The sequence below is a fragment of the Scomber japonicus genome, chromosome 23 (genome assembly GCF_027409825.1).
Source record: "Scomber japonicus isolate fScoJap1 chromosome 23, fScoJap1.pri, whole genome shotgun sequence".
Classification (NCBI taxonomy): Eukaryota; Metazoa; Chordata; class Actinopteri; order Scombriformes; family Scombridae; genus Scomber; species Scomber japonicus.
Window position 1 is genome coordinate 16,767,653 of NC_070600.1, and position 15,987 is coordinate 16,783,639.

The 15,987-nt window shown below is 39.2% G+C and overlaps 2 protein-coding genes across 2 annotated transcripts; one reads left to right on the forward strand and one right to left on the reverse strand.

Annotated features, from left to right (window-relative positions):
- The first annotated feature begins 965 nt into the window (after positions 1-965).
- LOC128353098 (uncharacterized) lies at positions 966-11,997 on the forward strand. The gene is made up of 9 exons (XM_053313787.1): positions 966-1,151; positions 6,591-6,753; positions 7,141-7,647; positions 7,974-8,186; positions 9,196-9,327; positions 9,632-9,790; positions 9,918-10,120; positions 10,417-10,512; positions 11,827-11,997. Exons 1-9 carry the CDS (start codon positions 966-968, stop codon positions 11,995-11,997), a joined length of 1,830 nt encoding a protein of 609 aa, XP_053169762.1.
- A 1,077-nt stretch (positions 11,998-13,074) lies between these two features.
- On the reverse strand, positions 13,075-15,804 carry si:dkeyp-38g8.5 (uncharacterized protein LOC568385 homolog). Its single transcript, XM_053314191.1, has 4 exons — positions 15,665-15,804; positions 15,025-15,118; positions 13,967-14,054; positions 13,075-13,882 (listed from the first exon to the last, which is right to left on the reverse strand). Exons 1-4 carry the CDS (start codon positions 15,735-15,737, stop codon positions 13,166-13,168), a joined length of 972 nt encoding a protein of 323 aa, XP_053170166.1. The 5' UTR covers positions 15,738-15,804; the 3' UTR covers positions 13,075-13,165.
- Between the last annotated feature and the right edge of the window lie 183 nt (positions 15,805-15,987).

The following is a 15,987-nucleotide window of genomic DNA, read 5'->3' on the forward strand; positions in this document are numbered from 1 at the left end:
CCTTGTGAGATGTTCCTACACCTGACATTAGTGTGTTATGAAACTCCTGTCTGTCAGATGATTATTTCTTAGGCCTAATGTCTGTGGTGCCAGCTAATTAAGAGGTAATTAACATATGCTAATCCTATTAGTGCTTCCAACCTGGGATCCACACTTCTGAACTTAATCAACCTTGCTAAGCTTTCCACATTTGTGCTGCTGAGGAAATGAAGAAGATTATAAACAGCAGCTATCTAGGTCAGGGCAGTGTATAGTGGATCTGCACTTAGTGAAAATCATACATGCTAATTTTAGGTTCAAGTAGAAAAAGGATCCTCTTGTCTGTGCCCTCATTTCAAACAGCCAAATTTGTTGCCAAGAATTTTGCAACATGTTTCTGCCAAAGTAATTTTGGTTTAATGGGGGGGAAATTAATGAAACCCCCAACCAAAAAAACAGAAAACAAGTGTTTAGTGGGAACAGGAGCAACCCAGAGGTTTTCACTCCTGCGGACCGATGAAAACGTTCCCATGGTTCCTTATCAGATCAACTCTGACTTCTGACCTTTGACACGCCACAGGCAAGTACTGATATGAGCCAAGATGGCTGCTCTGTGGAACAGCGAGCCTCTGGCTCAAGCTGTCTGCACCTCAGTAATGAATCCACTGACCTTAGCAATGTGACGCAATGTCAAGCTCTGGTCTGCAGCACTACAGATTGGTTATGATACCAAAATTATGCCCTCCATTTCAACAACAAAGGCTTCTGTACAGTATAGTATACTGGTTTAAAGATTATTATTATTATGATTTCTACATGTTTTATGTATATTTGTCCCTATTTCACTTTGGAATTTAACTTTTTACACGGGTCTGAGTTTTGATTGTTATGTCCTGTTCATTATTGTCTCAAAAGCTGTAATTTTTTTTAGTTGAAGTTCCCCTTTTGACTTTATACCTCTGTCCATGTGAAGGTGGACTATGAGGATGCTTGTGCGGCTCGTGTTGGGGCTCTTCGTCCTCAAAGCGGTGGTGGCCAGCCCCAGATTTTCCCGACAAGTGGACTTGGACACATACGACAGTGCCAACTATGATGTGGACCGAGACAATCTAAATTCAGAGAACCAGGATATCTATGACTATGAAGATGAGCTGACAATTGATGATCCTCAGGTAAGAAACTGTAAGGGTGCTTCAGCAAGGAAAATGTTTTTCTAATAGATGACAAAGCAAGTTTTTATTCATTGATTTTCCGTAATACTGGACACCATGAGGTCCCTTTTTGTCTACGTAGACATAAAAGTTAAGAGTGAAAAATATGCTAATACTCTGCATTTAATCATACAGTTCCAACAGTTTTTAAAAAGTAAAATGGTTATAGTTTGCTATTTCATCACTGGCATTTATAATAGTTTTAATGTACAGTATTTTAATAATTCACCTCTTGATGGATATGTAGTTACAGTTTGTGGTTCATCAATTTTAATTGGCAGTGATTGTGAATACATGTCTTCTTTAAAGAGCATTTCATTTTGGTGATCTTGAAGTAATTAGGGATTCATTGTTGAGTTACTTTTGGTGTGATGGGTCTTGGCAGGTTACTCTTGCTGATGATTTACAACTGACTTTGAAAGAATACAGGCAGCTACAATCACACATAGTCTTGCTTTTCTTCAGGTTTCACAAAGTTCAGTTGTAACTGTGGAATATCGGTGAATTGGCCACTTCTGATTGAAGGTCACAAGGTTCATGGAGCAGATGGGCGTCCTGCTGATACCAACAAGGGATGTTTGGAAAATGGACAAATTAGCTCTCCAACTCTATGCACTACTGTGGCCAAAATATTTCATACCTTGGCCAGCCACCATTTTGAGTTACATGCCCCAAAATCTTCCACAGCCTGAATCCATCTGCATCTGTAGCAGTTTTAGCTGTGAAATCTGGCAATATTTATGCCCCAGTGATAGACATATGTTTTATTTTCCTGCAAAATGGAGGAATATATAACCAGCTATAACTTTTAATCACACAGCAGTGGAATGTTTTTTTTACATTATTTAGTTTTAACATTCCCCTTGCGTGCTTTAATTTGTACTTACATTGATCAAGGTTATACATTTTCAGCTATGGAATTTCAAGAGGAAAAATCCAAGAAACAGCAATGCATACTACTGCATGTTGCAGGTGGAGCATTGTCTGTCTATTTTGTCACACCCATACACAGTATTCTCTTCATAAAGCTTTGGCAAGTGGTTGTCATTGACCTGTGAGGTTGACCTGCTAGGCAGCTGCTGTTAAGTCTTTTGCTGGCCACAGTGAATGACCTGCAAATCAAAGAAAACTCAAGGACAGCTGTGCCTTTCAGGGCTGAGTTCTGGTCTCATTCTACTAAGATTCTGCCCTGCACAGCAGCTTTTAAAATATGGGCAGAGAACAGAGAAAGAAATGGCTACTACCAGGAAAGATGGATTCCAAGAGCAGTTTAAATCAGCTCAAGTTGACTGTGATGTGGCCAGCCTGTAAGGCGTGCTGGGAGGGCAAGCCAATTTTATTTATTTTTTTAACCAAGGAAATTAGTCCAAGGCAATGTCAAGATGGCACGAGGCGAATTGTTTTACACTGGATATTCTCTGAGCCAGGGACTCAAGTTAAACCTGATGTGGATTGCATTCACACCACTGGTGTTATCTAAGACCTATGCCACAATCCAGTCCAGATTTAGAAGATATGAAAAGATGTTGCAGAACCAACAATATTATGCAGTGTGGCTGCATTTAATTATTTTGTCGTCCACTGTTGCAAAAAGGGACAACCACAGTTTTTGTCTAAATCAAAATGATTGTATTCTGATGTGCAAAGGCTTTATAAATGAGTATTACACACAACAGTGCTTAGTGTGGGAAAGTTGTAATGTGTTGCAGGGGAATGGCTTTGATAATATTTTGCTGTTTAACAAGACTGGATATGGCACAGCACATTACATAAGATGTTGTGGCAGTTTATGGGAGGAAAGGAGAAACAGTACAATTGGTGTCTGAAGTGAACTATCACAAAGTTTTGACTCATAATTGCAGTGTTGAGAAATAACATATTGCAAGGATATGTCATTTTGTTTTGTTGACAATACAGTGAAAGGTGAGAGGGATAGATCTTCTGATAGACTGGTTCCTTAAGAACGCAGAAGATTAAACAGATTTTATTCACACACATCAGATGTCAGGGGAGAAATTAACCGATGATGAGCTCCATGCCTCTGGAATGCTGAGTCTTTACTTTCCACATCCAGCTTTTGGTATTTATCTTTTCCTCAGGGCTTGTCTCTTTTGCGAAAACGCTCATCTACAAAGTTATCCAAGCAAAATGTCTTCATTCTGCTGCATTTAAAAATCTCTGCAAACATTTTAATCACCAACTTAGTTACAAAGATTAGTTTGATGAAGACATTCACTTGGTCTATCAATTTTTGTGCTGTTTTTGAATAGGGAATGGACAAAAAACATACACCTGTGTAATATACTGTATAGAAAATAATTTTTTCTCAAACTTTTGTCAAGTTATCAAATGCTAAGAAATAGTTAGTATCAAAATCTTGGTATTAATATGTTAAATAATCTTATTCTCACAATCACTGTGCAAAACACATGATCATGCCCTCATTTGTCCCTTTAGGCTTGTTGTGCTTTTTGAAGGGATCATTCAACTGTGTTGCAGATACTAAACAGACAAAAGGGGCAATTTTGCCTGGTTTTGTCCTTTTAGCTATCCACAACAAGCTATAGTATTCAGTGGAGTAAAGTGTGTAGCACGGAGCATCCAGGGTGGAAAACTTTTCAGGCTTTTCATGGGATTCAACGCTCTATTTGAATTAATTTGACTCTGTATGTGCTGTATAGGGGAATGAATCATGCCTAATGTGGTTGGGTGATGTCCTGGTGCAACTGCAACCATCCGTGGCACATGAATAGTTTGGCAAATCAGGCTGTTGTTTTGCATATTGTAAAAGATGCAATCAGTGAATCACTATTTTGGAAAAACTCATCAGTTAAAGACCCTTAAATTACTCTACACGTTTTGTAGCAGGAACTTTCTTCTCTTACCTTGCTGAATGCATCTACTGATTGATACACTGCATAGTAAAGCAGCAACATAACATTTGGCTTTGACTTGATGTTCACATTCAACGTCTGTCCCTGTGCAATGTGTATTCCCATGCAATTTTTTTTTCTGTATTTCTGGTTGCCAGCCTTTCGCCTCTTCTTTCCCCTCGGGTGTATATGTTTGCTTTGGGGAAAGGGGGAAATGAAGGGGAGAGCTGCAGCGAGCTAACTCTGTGCAAGACTTTTCAAAGACCTACCTTGTTGTATCCCAAAACTGTGTCTCTGCCAAGCTTTAAAATGTAACTTTCAATGTTGGACATCTCTTCACTGCTGCATTTTATGTCTCTGCATGGCTCTTTTATTTAGTTATATTTCTGGTAACCTATCACCTTAAGGCATAACTCAGTTTGACTTTATTGTATTGATATGCATGTGGTTGAAATGGGTTGAAAAGACTAAAATATGGATTCTTGCAGTTACCATGTGTGTCTTGGTTCCACAAGGACCATTCCCTTTTTGGAGCCTTGAGTCAGCCTTGTTGGGCGTGAGACAGTGTCAGGTATTACCTGTGGCAGTGTGTGGGGGTTCATCGCCCTCGTCTGGAGAATGACAAAACTGCAGGTTTGATAAAACTCCAAAAGATCAAAGAGGGACATCAATCACTGTAAATACAATTATATCACCAGATGGATAAACCTGAAGCTTTTAATGAAGGTGCCACATGCACTGTAATTCATAAAGCTTTGTTGTTTTGGTAGAGTTGTCCTTTAATTTATTGCTGAACATAATGCTTACTTACATCAATGCTGGCCTATTTGATAAACAAAGGTGCTAAAACTTTGTTTATAGAGTATTTTAATATTTTGAAACCAGATAGAAGTTGAGGTCAACCAGGTGGAACTTTTGTAGTCTGTGGTACTTATTATGATGGCAAGACATCCATCACTGTGTTTTTGTATAGGCTATTTGATGTTATGCAATGACATTTCATCAACACTGATACTTTCAGAATGTGCTTTTGGTCAGGTGAAAATGTTTATCACTTTTGTTACTACCTGGTGTGTCTACACTAAAATGTCCTTCAGTAACAGTTTCATTGCTATCTACATCTATTGATAGGTAAATTTGAACACTTTGCTACCATCTAGTGGTGGAGTCTGTGCTGCTCCTATAACAGTTCTTAGCTCTGTGGTGCAGCTGTTAAACTGTGTCATCTCTAATTATAGTTTCTCAGTTCTTGTTTGTTTGATTTCCTTTTTGGCATTTTGACTTTTTCTTTTAAGCATCCACATTAAAGAGAGACAGATGAAGGATGAAGACAGAATTTGATGAGTCAAATGGTCCCAGAACAGATTTGACCACCATGCACCATTTAACATATTTAATAAGGACAATGTTTTGAGCTGTTGTTAATTCTTAATGTCATAAATTTACTGGGTACTAAATGACAACAATATTAAACCCATACACAATATTAGATGTCTCATTGACACAAAGCACAAAGTTCATGCACCCTTCAGTTAAACACCATATCACACTGACAAATAAAACATGTAGAGAGAATAGTTGAAAATGGTGTAATATGTGAACTTTCATGCCTTTGCTTGAGATGGGATAAATAACAAATGGAATATTAACATACCAATAAGGATGTCTGAGCTGTTATTACTATAATCGAATATAAATATTGTCAGTAGTTTCTGGCCACAGTGAATCTAATGTGACATATAGCCTATTGCAATTGGGTTTTTTGCAATTTGAATACATAATGTATGTTGAGATAAAGTGGTCAGCCAGTCTAAATGTAACAGACTGTGAGATTAGTGTATTAAAATGTTAAGTTCTTTGCAACTTTTTACACATTGCCAGTGTTGAAATGACAGTTGGTGACATATTTTCACATAAGAAGAGATGTACTCTTCGGGATTTGCTTACTGAAATGCACGAAATACCCTGACTGTCAACATAATGCATAAAAATGGAAATGTCTGTCTCATAAAAAACTATACAGCATTTTGCCAATTAACCTTTCAGTGAACTGTCAGATATCCACTGTAGGAAATATCACCAGCTTCCACAAATCCATAAAAATGCAGTTTAATAGTGTTTTGTTTGTTTGCAAGTTTGTGGTGCAGATGTAGCTGTACAGAGTTTGCAGCTCTTCTGTTTCCCTGTATGATTCAGCATGTGCCTAACGTTCTGCATTAATAAATGTGTCTCCAAGAACATTGCATTAATTACATTCTTAAAACTGTTTTAAGGAAGCTTTCAGTTAATTCCTTTGTTAGGCATCACTGGTCATGTCAACTAATTTAGGAGAGGAAATGCACAAATAGAATTGAAAGTGCATACTTTGAGTATTACCAGTCTGCTAATGATGACCAATGGCTTAAACTGCTTTTTATTTCATGTTTAGAAGAACATAATTTCATTGTTTTTTATTATATTATTTTTTTGACTACTGAAGTTAAACCTTTTTGACATTTTTGACTCACTGCTGCTGTCTTTCCCTCAGATAGAGATTGGAACACTGGCCCCACCTGATTATAACTATCCTGTACCCGAGGCTTCATTGGAAGAACAAGAAGAGGAGGAGGAAGAGTTGCCCCTAAAACCCCAGCTCATCCCTCAGGGTTCAGGGGGATCTGGGGTTCTCATGGGCCCAAACACACAGAAAGGTCTGAAAAAGCACACACATTTGAGTCTGTACACCCATTCACATAGAGTCGCCTGATATCCAAAGTTCACTCGGTTTAAGGGGGAGGGCTTTGCTCTTCCTTGGACCTATGGAGTTGTGAAAGCAGCCATAATCATCACCATCCAAAACAGAGATCCACTAATCTGTCCTCAAAACTCATTGTCTGCAACAATCATCTTTTGTCTTTGCATGTATTCCATTTAACTAGCAGGTATTGGTTAAATGTGTCCTGTTCAGTCATTGTGTCCATTTGTCACCTACTATTTAACCTAATTATGTTTGTGAACTCATAACCTACAAACCTAATTAATGATCCATTTCATGTTCATCTGTCTGTCTATTAATACCTAATCTTGTCTCTAACAAGAGGTGGAGCTGCGTCTGACGCCCATTGACATCCTTCATGTCTCCGGGGATTTTGGGAGCTCCGTAGGGTCTGGGGCTTCAGGAGCTTCTGGGGTTTCTGGGTCTGGAGGCTCAGGAGACCTACTGGTCTCCAGTGCCTCTGGGGGTTCTGGTGACATTGTCCTTATCTCTGGAGTTTCTGAGGAACTCCACATCTCGGGGGGATCTGGGGAGTTCTTGGTATCTGGAGATCTCTTGATATCAGGGGACCTCTGGGGATCTGGGGATCTTTCTGGATCTGGGGATCTTTCTGGATCTGGGGATACTATGGGATCTGCGACTTCTGGGGACTTTGGCTCTGGAGGATCTGGGATTTCTATTGAACTCCCCCTGGGCTCTGGAGGGTCTGGGGACCAGTTTGGTTCTGGGTTCTCTGGAGATCTCCAGATCTCTGGGGCCTCTGGAAGCTCTGGGGTTTCTGGAGACTCTGATGAGTCTGGGGTCTCAGGGATAACATTGATATCTGGAGGTTAGTACTTTAAAAGAACAGCTTAAAGCTTGTGGTGATACTACTTCTTGATCCGTCTTTCTTGACCTGATTAATGTCAAATCATCTTACAGTAATTCCATTTAACTGTGTCCTTCTTAAATGTGGTTAAATGTGGACTTTTTCCCTTGTAATGTAACAATTTACTGTGTCCCGTTGTATTTGTGTTACTCATAACCATTGTCCTCCTAACCTGCTGTCTCATCTGAAATGTGAGAGTGATTGATTGGTTAATGGGTTGATTGTCCATCCTACCCTTCACCTTCCTAACCTCATGTCTCCTAACCCCACCCCTTGGCTCTAACAAGAGGAGGAGCTGCCCCTCATTCCCGACACTATACCCCATGAGGCATCGGGTGCTTCTGGGGAGTTCTCAGGAGCTTCAGGAATCTCAGGGGCCTCAGGGGATATTGGAGCCTCTGGAGACTTATCAGGCTCCGGAGAGTCAGGGACTTCTGGCATCTCTGTTTCTGGAGACGCCGAGGTCCCTGACATAACCCTGGTCCCTGACGTTGATAAAGGTCAGTATTAAACCTAGACTTGTGTGAGATATGTTAAGAGCAGGGTAAAGTCTATATGTCATGCACCAAAACAAACACCAAAAAGTAATTACTTTTGATGAAGATGCCGGTACTGGTGCCGGTGCTGGAACAGGAAGGCATTGAATCTTCTCACAAATTGACCCTTTTTTGTCAGTTTTGTCCACCTCTTCCAATATATTGATGTAGAACTTTGGTAGCATTGGTTTTCTCTTCCCCGCCCTTCACATCATGGCTTACTTGATTAGATCAGACGCTTTAAAAGGTACCCTGTGGAGTTTTGTTTTGATTTATTTATTTTTTTACCTCTGCTAGCATTACGGAGCATTGTTTTTACAAGTGGGTCCCAGTTTAATTTGTATCATGTACACATTACTGCCACAGGTTTAAGGCTATTGTACTAACTGACAGTAGGTGGTGGTACAAAGAAAAGTAGCAATGGAGGAAAAAAGGATAGCAGACTGCAAGCAAGGAACATTTAGCTGGACAAGAATGTTTTGGAAATGGACGTGCTTAGAATGGTTCAAGATTTATTGCAGGAACTGGCTTCAGCACCGGCACCTTGCCTGCAGAAAAGGGATAGTAACTCTACTATATATATGTATATATATATATATATAGATAGATAGATAGATAGATAGATAGATAGATGGATAGATAGATACCAAATCCACTATAATTATGTGCCTATTAGCAACTGAAACTCAAAAAATCCTCTCCAAAAAAGGCTGTTTTTTTTGTTTTTTGTTTTTTTCATTCTTTACTAACAAGAATATTGTTTGTAACCATCCAGCAAATCATTTAATTTTATTAACCCCAAAAAGCCATTTACATTTAACTTTCATTCATCAGTTAAATGCCACAAACACTTGGGTAACACTGCTAATATTTGTAACTTATCACTGCGGCAAACAGTGGCCTGCTGATTGCCAGACTTCGTGTTCCATGTCTATGTTGATCTAACCTAACACCTAATCTTGTCTCTAACAAGAGGAGGGGCTGCTTCCACCCACACCAGAAACCTTTAAGGAGGTTACTGGCGGTGTAGATGAGTCAGGGAGCTCTGACCTGCCAGAGCCTGATGAGAACGACAAGCCTGATGAGCCTGACGTTGATAGGCGAGGTCAGTATTGTCGGCACTGAATTCAGAGAAGTATGATAAAACTATCTTCCTTTTGGAACATTTATTTCCTAGGCTGTGCGCAACACACACTTGCAGGGAAATGACACCTATTTTTTTGTTTTTGTTTTTGTGAAATCGACTTTGCCCTGTGGATTAGAACCTTTTGGGTCTTTGGTGTATATAAGGATAATTCCACATGGTACCAACTGTTCTCTGAAATATATTCTATCACTTATTTTTCCATATTTTATCCCTTCCCACTCCCATTCTCCATTTTCCTCTTTTTCTTATCCATGTTCTCCAGGTATGCCCACTTGCTTGCTGTGCACATGCCTTGGTGGTTCGGTCTACTGTGATGACTTGAAGCTGGACAGTGTACCACCTCTCCCCAAAGACACCACTCACTTCTATGCCCGCTACAACAGAATCACCAAGATCAACAAGTCTGACTTTGCTTCCATGAGTATGTTTCCATAAATGTAAAAGAGAATGTAATGCATTAAGTCACACCGTTTTCTTTAGCTGATGTTAGCATGAGCTGTCAGTGACCACAGAGAGCATTATCTCAGAATTTGTTTTTGTCCTTCCAGACAAGCTTAAGAGGATCGACTTAACCGCCAATGAGATAACGTCCATCGATGAAAACGCATTTTTGGGTCTACCTGAGTTGGAGGAGCTGGTAATTCGAGAAAATCACATCTCACAGCTGCCTGCTCTCCCGGAGACCATGACCCTGATCGATGCCAGCCACAACAACATTGGTAGCAAGGGTATTCACAAAGAGGCGTTTAAAGTACGTATATCTACTCTTAAACACTGACTGCTTGTTATACTGGATTGCACACCACTTTTGTTTTACCTCTATACACTCCCAGAGTAATATTGGCAACCTACTTATACTACAGATTATTGACAAAAATATAAAACCTTGTGGAACTGAAATGGACTGATGGAAATATTGTGTGTTTGTTATTAGCATCTCTTCTTGTATAGTGAAGACAACCTTAACATTGGTTGGGAATACCTTAGCATCTGTGACATTATCTAGTAGGCCAACAACTAAATGTATCTTTCTCTCTTTATATCCAGGATATGACTGCCCTGCTGTACCTGTACCTAACAGACAACCACATTGACTACATCCCTGTGCCTCTACCAGACAGCCTGCGATCTCTACACCTACAGGTACCTGCTCTGGCTAATGATCAAGATTGAAAGTGATGTGTTCAAAGTACAGGGCAGGCTCTCAGTGTTGGAGTTAAAAATATTTGTAGTTCTAACAAGTTGACATGAAGAAAGGCAATGGCGGAAAAAAAATGAATCAACTGAAAAGGCAATCTGGAGCTTGAAGTCGAGTATAGCTATACTGAAATCTATAAAGCTATACTGAGGTCCTCCAACTTCACAAGCCAATGAGAATGATAAAGCAGTAACTTCTCCTACCCAAAAAGGTGCAACAAAATAAATAAGAGTGCCAGGAAAATGTCCATGTAGCATACACACCCACATGGTCCTGACAAGGAGTGTAATCAGGCAAAATACGTGAAAACCCCTATGTGGGTCGACCGTGAGTGTGCGGGGCTATTAGGTAGTTAACTCAAATGAGAACTCCTTTTCTTCTATTTAGTCTGTGCAGAAGCTACAGGAAGCCCACATGGCTCCTTTCATGCTCATTAATTTAGAGATGTATTTCTGTCAACAAAAACTATGAAATAGGGTTGGGGTTTGCATTTTTTGAAATCCTGATATAGGTATTGAATCCCATTATTGAATCTGAATCGGTCTGAATCTATTTTGGTTTATGTTTCAACAACATTTATAAAAATATGACAAATAACTTAATAGTTAAGGGTTGAAAGATTGAGTTTCAAAAAACGTTTGACATTTTATATCTGACTGGATAGATTGTAAATTTTTTATTCTGAGCTTAACAAGCCTGTATAGTTTTATCAAAAATTGCACAAAACCTTACTCTGGGATTTAAGGTTCTGTTGTTGAGTAGCTCAGAACAAAAGGGAAATTCAGTAACTTGAGAGTGATATGATTATAGCCGTGAACGCAGACAGACACAATAAAGCTTTGAGCTAAATGCTAATGTCAGAATGTGAAATTTGCTAAATTTGCTAATTAAGAAAGTATGTTTACCATTTTCACCATCTTAGTTTAGTATGTTAGTATGCTAACTAGAGTAGGCTATTATCATTAGTTTTGCAGGTATTTAGTTATAAACCATGGCATTGGTTGAAATTTTGATTCAAAATCTGATTTGATGGTGGTGCTAGATGAAAATTCATCACAGTGGGATCCATCCTCTGCAGACCATAACGCTACCAGCATGGCTAAAAAAAGACTAGATTCTGAGCACCAAGTCCCATTCTGGAGAATGAGGGTCTTGTAATTGTTGTGCACTTTCAGGAAATAAATAAATTAAATGACTTTAGAAAAATGTGATCCTGAGAGGATTTCTCATTACGCATCCTTCTCTATCTCCCATTGTAGCGTAACAATATTCAAATGATGCACGAGGACACGTTCTGCAACCTGAGAGATTTCAATTACATCAGGAACGCACTGGAGGACATCCGTCTGGACGGCAACCCCATCAACCTCAGCAGGACCCCACAGGCATACATCTGCCTGCCCCGCATACCCATCGGGGATCTCATTTAACCACACAGATACATACCTACACTCTTGCACACTGACTCCCATGAATACAACCACATGCACACATTTTTGTACATATTGACACACAAGACCACACATGCAGACACACATACCATTCATTCACTCCTCATTTCAAACAATCAGTAAGTTACATATTTTAACTGTCATACATGCTGCTGATATATATTTTTATATATATAGTGCAGATACTCTGTGTGGATACTTAAGTTTCATAAACACCCACAAATGGATTCTGGTGATCAAGCACATATACACTGTTCTACTTCATTTTCCTCCTGTTCACACTGAAATGGTCACTGTCACATCCGCCAAAACATATGTACACACACACACACACACACACACACACACAAGAACTCTCTCAAAAGCCCAACTGTTCCGCAACTTGATTAAGAGTAAACAATAGGTGAAGAAATCAAATAATTGAAAAAACCCCTCAAATGACATGTATGTTTCTGATAAGTGTCTGTTCAAAACTGGCAAAAACAACCAGTAATATTGTTTAAATATGTTTGTTTTGTAAAAAATAAAAAATAATAATATTAATAATATTAATGACAAATCTAACACTCTTGGAAATGTATACTAGCATAAACTTATTGAAGCTGGAGCTTAATGAAAGGTATATTGAGTATCTAATGCAATAAAAGACGCATTTAAACACAATCATTTGTTGTAAAGTCTGTACTGTAATATAAAAATATATATTCTGAAAAAAAAGTTTTTTTTTAACATGAACTGCAATATTTGGTATATTACATTTCAAAAATTGATGTGTTAACCATGCACAAATAGCTTATACCAAAGACAAATGTCTAAAGTCAATCAATTAAAGACGATTGTGTGATTTGGGAGGGGGGGGTTGGTGATTGTGGATGGGGTTAAGAATAATGCTAATAGCTTGCTATTGTGTGCTCTGTATGGAATAACCACAAGTGAATAAAGTTTTTTTTGAAGACCTCTCCGAACAAGGAGTGGCTGAACGTTTTTATTGACAACCTATAGGTGAAGTACTGTATTGTGAATCGCAGCAAAGAAGGGAACTGAACAGACATATTTCTGCAAACTGAACTGCACATGAGCAAGAATGTTTGTTTTTTTGATAAAACTACTCACAAAGTATTTACAAAAGGAAATTGGAAAGATACTCTCAAAAATGTTCAATAAGTTTTTCAAACAAGTTGAGAAACCGCTTCTTTCTGTCCACAATATCTAAGTCTTTCACCTCGCTGCCATCTTCTGTAACCTCCTCCAACCTTTCTTTAGATGCAGAAAGTCTCTCCATCCTGGTTTTCTCTCGCTCAAGAGCCAGCCGGTCCCTGCTCAGAGTATCTTTGTCCTTTTCCACCATTGCCCTCTCTCTGTCCATCACTGCCTTTTCTCTCTCTAACATTGCCCTCTCTCTCTCCAGCAAGGCTCGGTCTCGGTCCAGAGCTGCGACCTCCCTATCCAGCACCGCTCTTTCCCTTTGCAGTACCAGCTGCTCCCTTTCCATCACCCGTTTCTCCCTTTCCATTGCCTGTCTTTCACTGTCCATCGTGTTCCTCTCGTCCTCCACGTCTTGCATAATGCGATCTATCTCCAGGCTTCCCTCCTTCACTGTCTCCTCTCCCACTTTCCCATCTCCATTTGGTGAAACCTCACTTTCTGGCCCGCCTGCTACCGAAGTTGTAGGTGAGGATATTACCATGGATACCCTCCTCCTCTTGGGTTTGGAGATGAATTCACTGTTGTTTTTTGCACTGGGGAAGGCCTTGAGGATAGGGGCACTGCCTTCCAACCGACCTTCCATGGCATTATCCATCAGAGTGAAATGAGGCCACATTTCAGGGAAGACTTTTACCCCTTCTGGAGGGCTCTTAAGCTCCTGAGAGGACAGGGAGAGGTCAACAAGTCAAGAGAAAAATCTGTCAAAATGCTTCGTATATCTTTGTGACATAAAATATAGTACCTTGTATCTCTTCTTCATGTTTTCCCATTTTTTGGATGCTTGGCTATGGGTCATCTTGTGTTGTAAGTCCATATGTTTTAGGATGGCCCTGAAAATATAAGCATCTCAGTGGTTTCCACATGTAATCTGTGCTTTTCTCTGTAAAGCACTCTGAATTGCTTCAATGCAGAATATTTTTCTTCGTAATAAAGTTGACTTGACTTAATATAACACTATGTTTTCCATTTCAATTTGTTTAAAATAATGAAACCAAAGACTCTCAAAGAGAAATTATTATCACTGCTGGAGGACACAGTGGAAAGACATAGTAAAGACAAAACAGTCAGGAAATATATTATCGAGTTCACCACTGGAACATGTTGAGCAAAATGTCTTAATGAAAGGTAGGAAGGGGGAAAAAAGTATGGACTCTCTTAAGCCAGTCTAAGACTAGACGAGTTTTGGGCCAATTTATCTCCAATTCAACCCCTCCCAAGAATCAAATGAAAAATCTGGTTTGGGATCCTGGCTGGTTCTGATGTTCAGCCCAGATTATCTGGTAATGTGAGAGGTGTCACTTTCCGAATGGCACCAAAATAATTAGTGAGAGAGACAAGTCTACAAGTAGATGGAAGTGCTTGTTGATATGTGGCAAGAACCTAACGTGTTTTACAAGACATCATAACTTTACTGAAGCAAATTGTTGCACTATGTCAGTCTCCATTTTGTTTACATCTGCTTCCCCTTTGTATGGTGTGAGGTAGTGTATTGCTCCCCCTAGCTGATAATCTTTATAACATCCTGTAGTGTGTGAAGTGCATGTTTGAGATGAGTGAGAAGAACATCTGTGAAGTTTCTCCTTATGTGTGTGATGCAACCAAATTTCAAAATCGGTCAGGATTTTAAAACTCTGTAGTCTAAGTCTGGCTTTAGTGTAAAACGCAGTGGAACTTACAATGCAAAGAAAAATCTCAGTGCAGAATATCCTATCACTACACCCCACATACTTCCTGCATCTACTTAAACCTTTCCCATGTTTACACACTGATGTCTCCAACAGCTTTAACTTGCCAGCACACCTCCATGCCCACATAGAAGTATTTCTTCTTCCAGAGAAGAGCGAATTATTTGAAATCCTCAGCTTCACAAAATCTTCCGTTTCCTTGGAACTCACTGTAAGAGACAAAAAAAGAAACAAGATTAGTTACAGATTACTGCATGAGAGATGCTGAAAATGTAGAGTTTAAAAATATCAGTCCACAATTTTCCAATCCCTCTAAAAAAAAAAATACAGTAAATTTAACAGGATTCTGGTTATTATTCAGTGTACAAACTGTATTTCAGCTAATTATGACCGCCACTTTTCATTTTAATTCCCTTTTAATGATTAAGAAAAATGAACCAAATACTGGGACTCCTTTTTTATTGGATTACATCTTTCTGATTAGAAAACAAACTTTGTTTTAACAGTTTGGTAGCAATATATTGCACCTGTTGTTTATGTTTATTACATGTGATTATTTAACTTCATTAAACAAACAAACCTACATTTAACATGCAGAGCTTCAGTGACTTCAGCTGAGCCCATTTTCTTTAATTGAAAGGAGCTTATTGGGTACTTTCACAGTGGAGCCCTTGCTACTGTAGGTAACGTACCAAAGCTAACTCCATATGCATGTGGCCAGCTTGACTTAAACGTTTCCTGTCACCTATACTTACTTTTATAAGTGAACTCCACGGGGTTGAATTTGTCATATGTAGTGCTGGTGTAGGCGTGATCCTGATAGTCCATGTTTTTCAGCTGTCCTCTCTTCGTGTCACTCTATCTCTGAAGTGCACTTCGTAGGAGAAGACTGTTCCTCCTTCAGAGGGACCCTAACTTCTTCTTTGTGTAATTTAATCGGAAAAGCTGCAGAGTGCTTCACCGCCACCTGTTGGAGCGGAGGAGGCGGTGGAGCTTTAGCACAACACAAAATAGTTTTTCTGAGACATATTTAATTTCTGGTGGGTTTTCTTTCCTCTAATGGACTTTATTTATAACA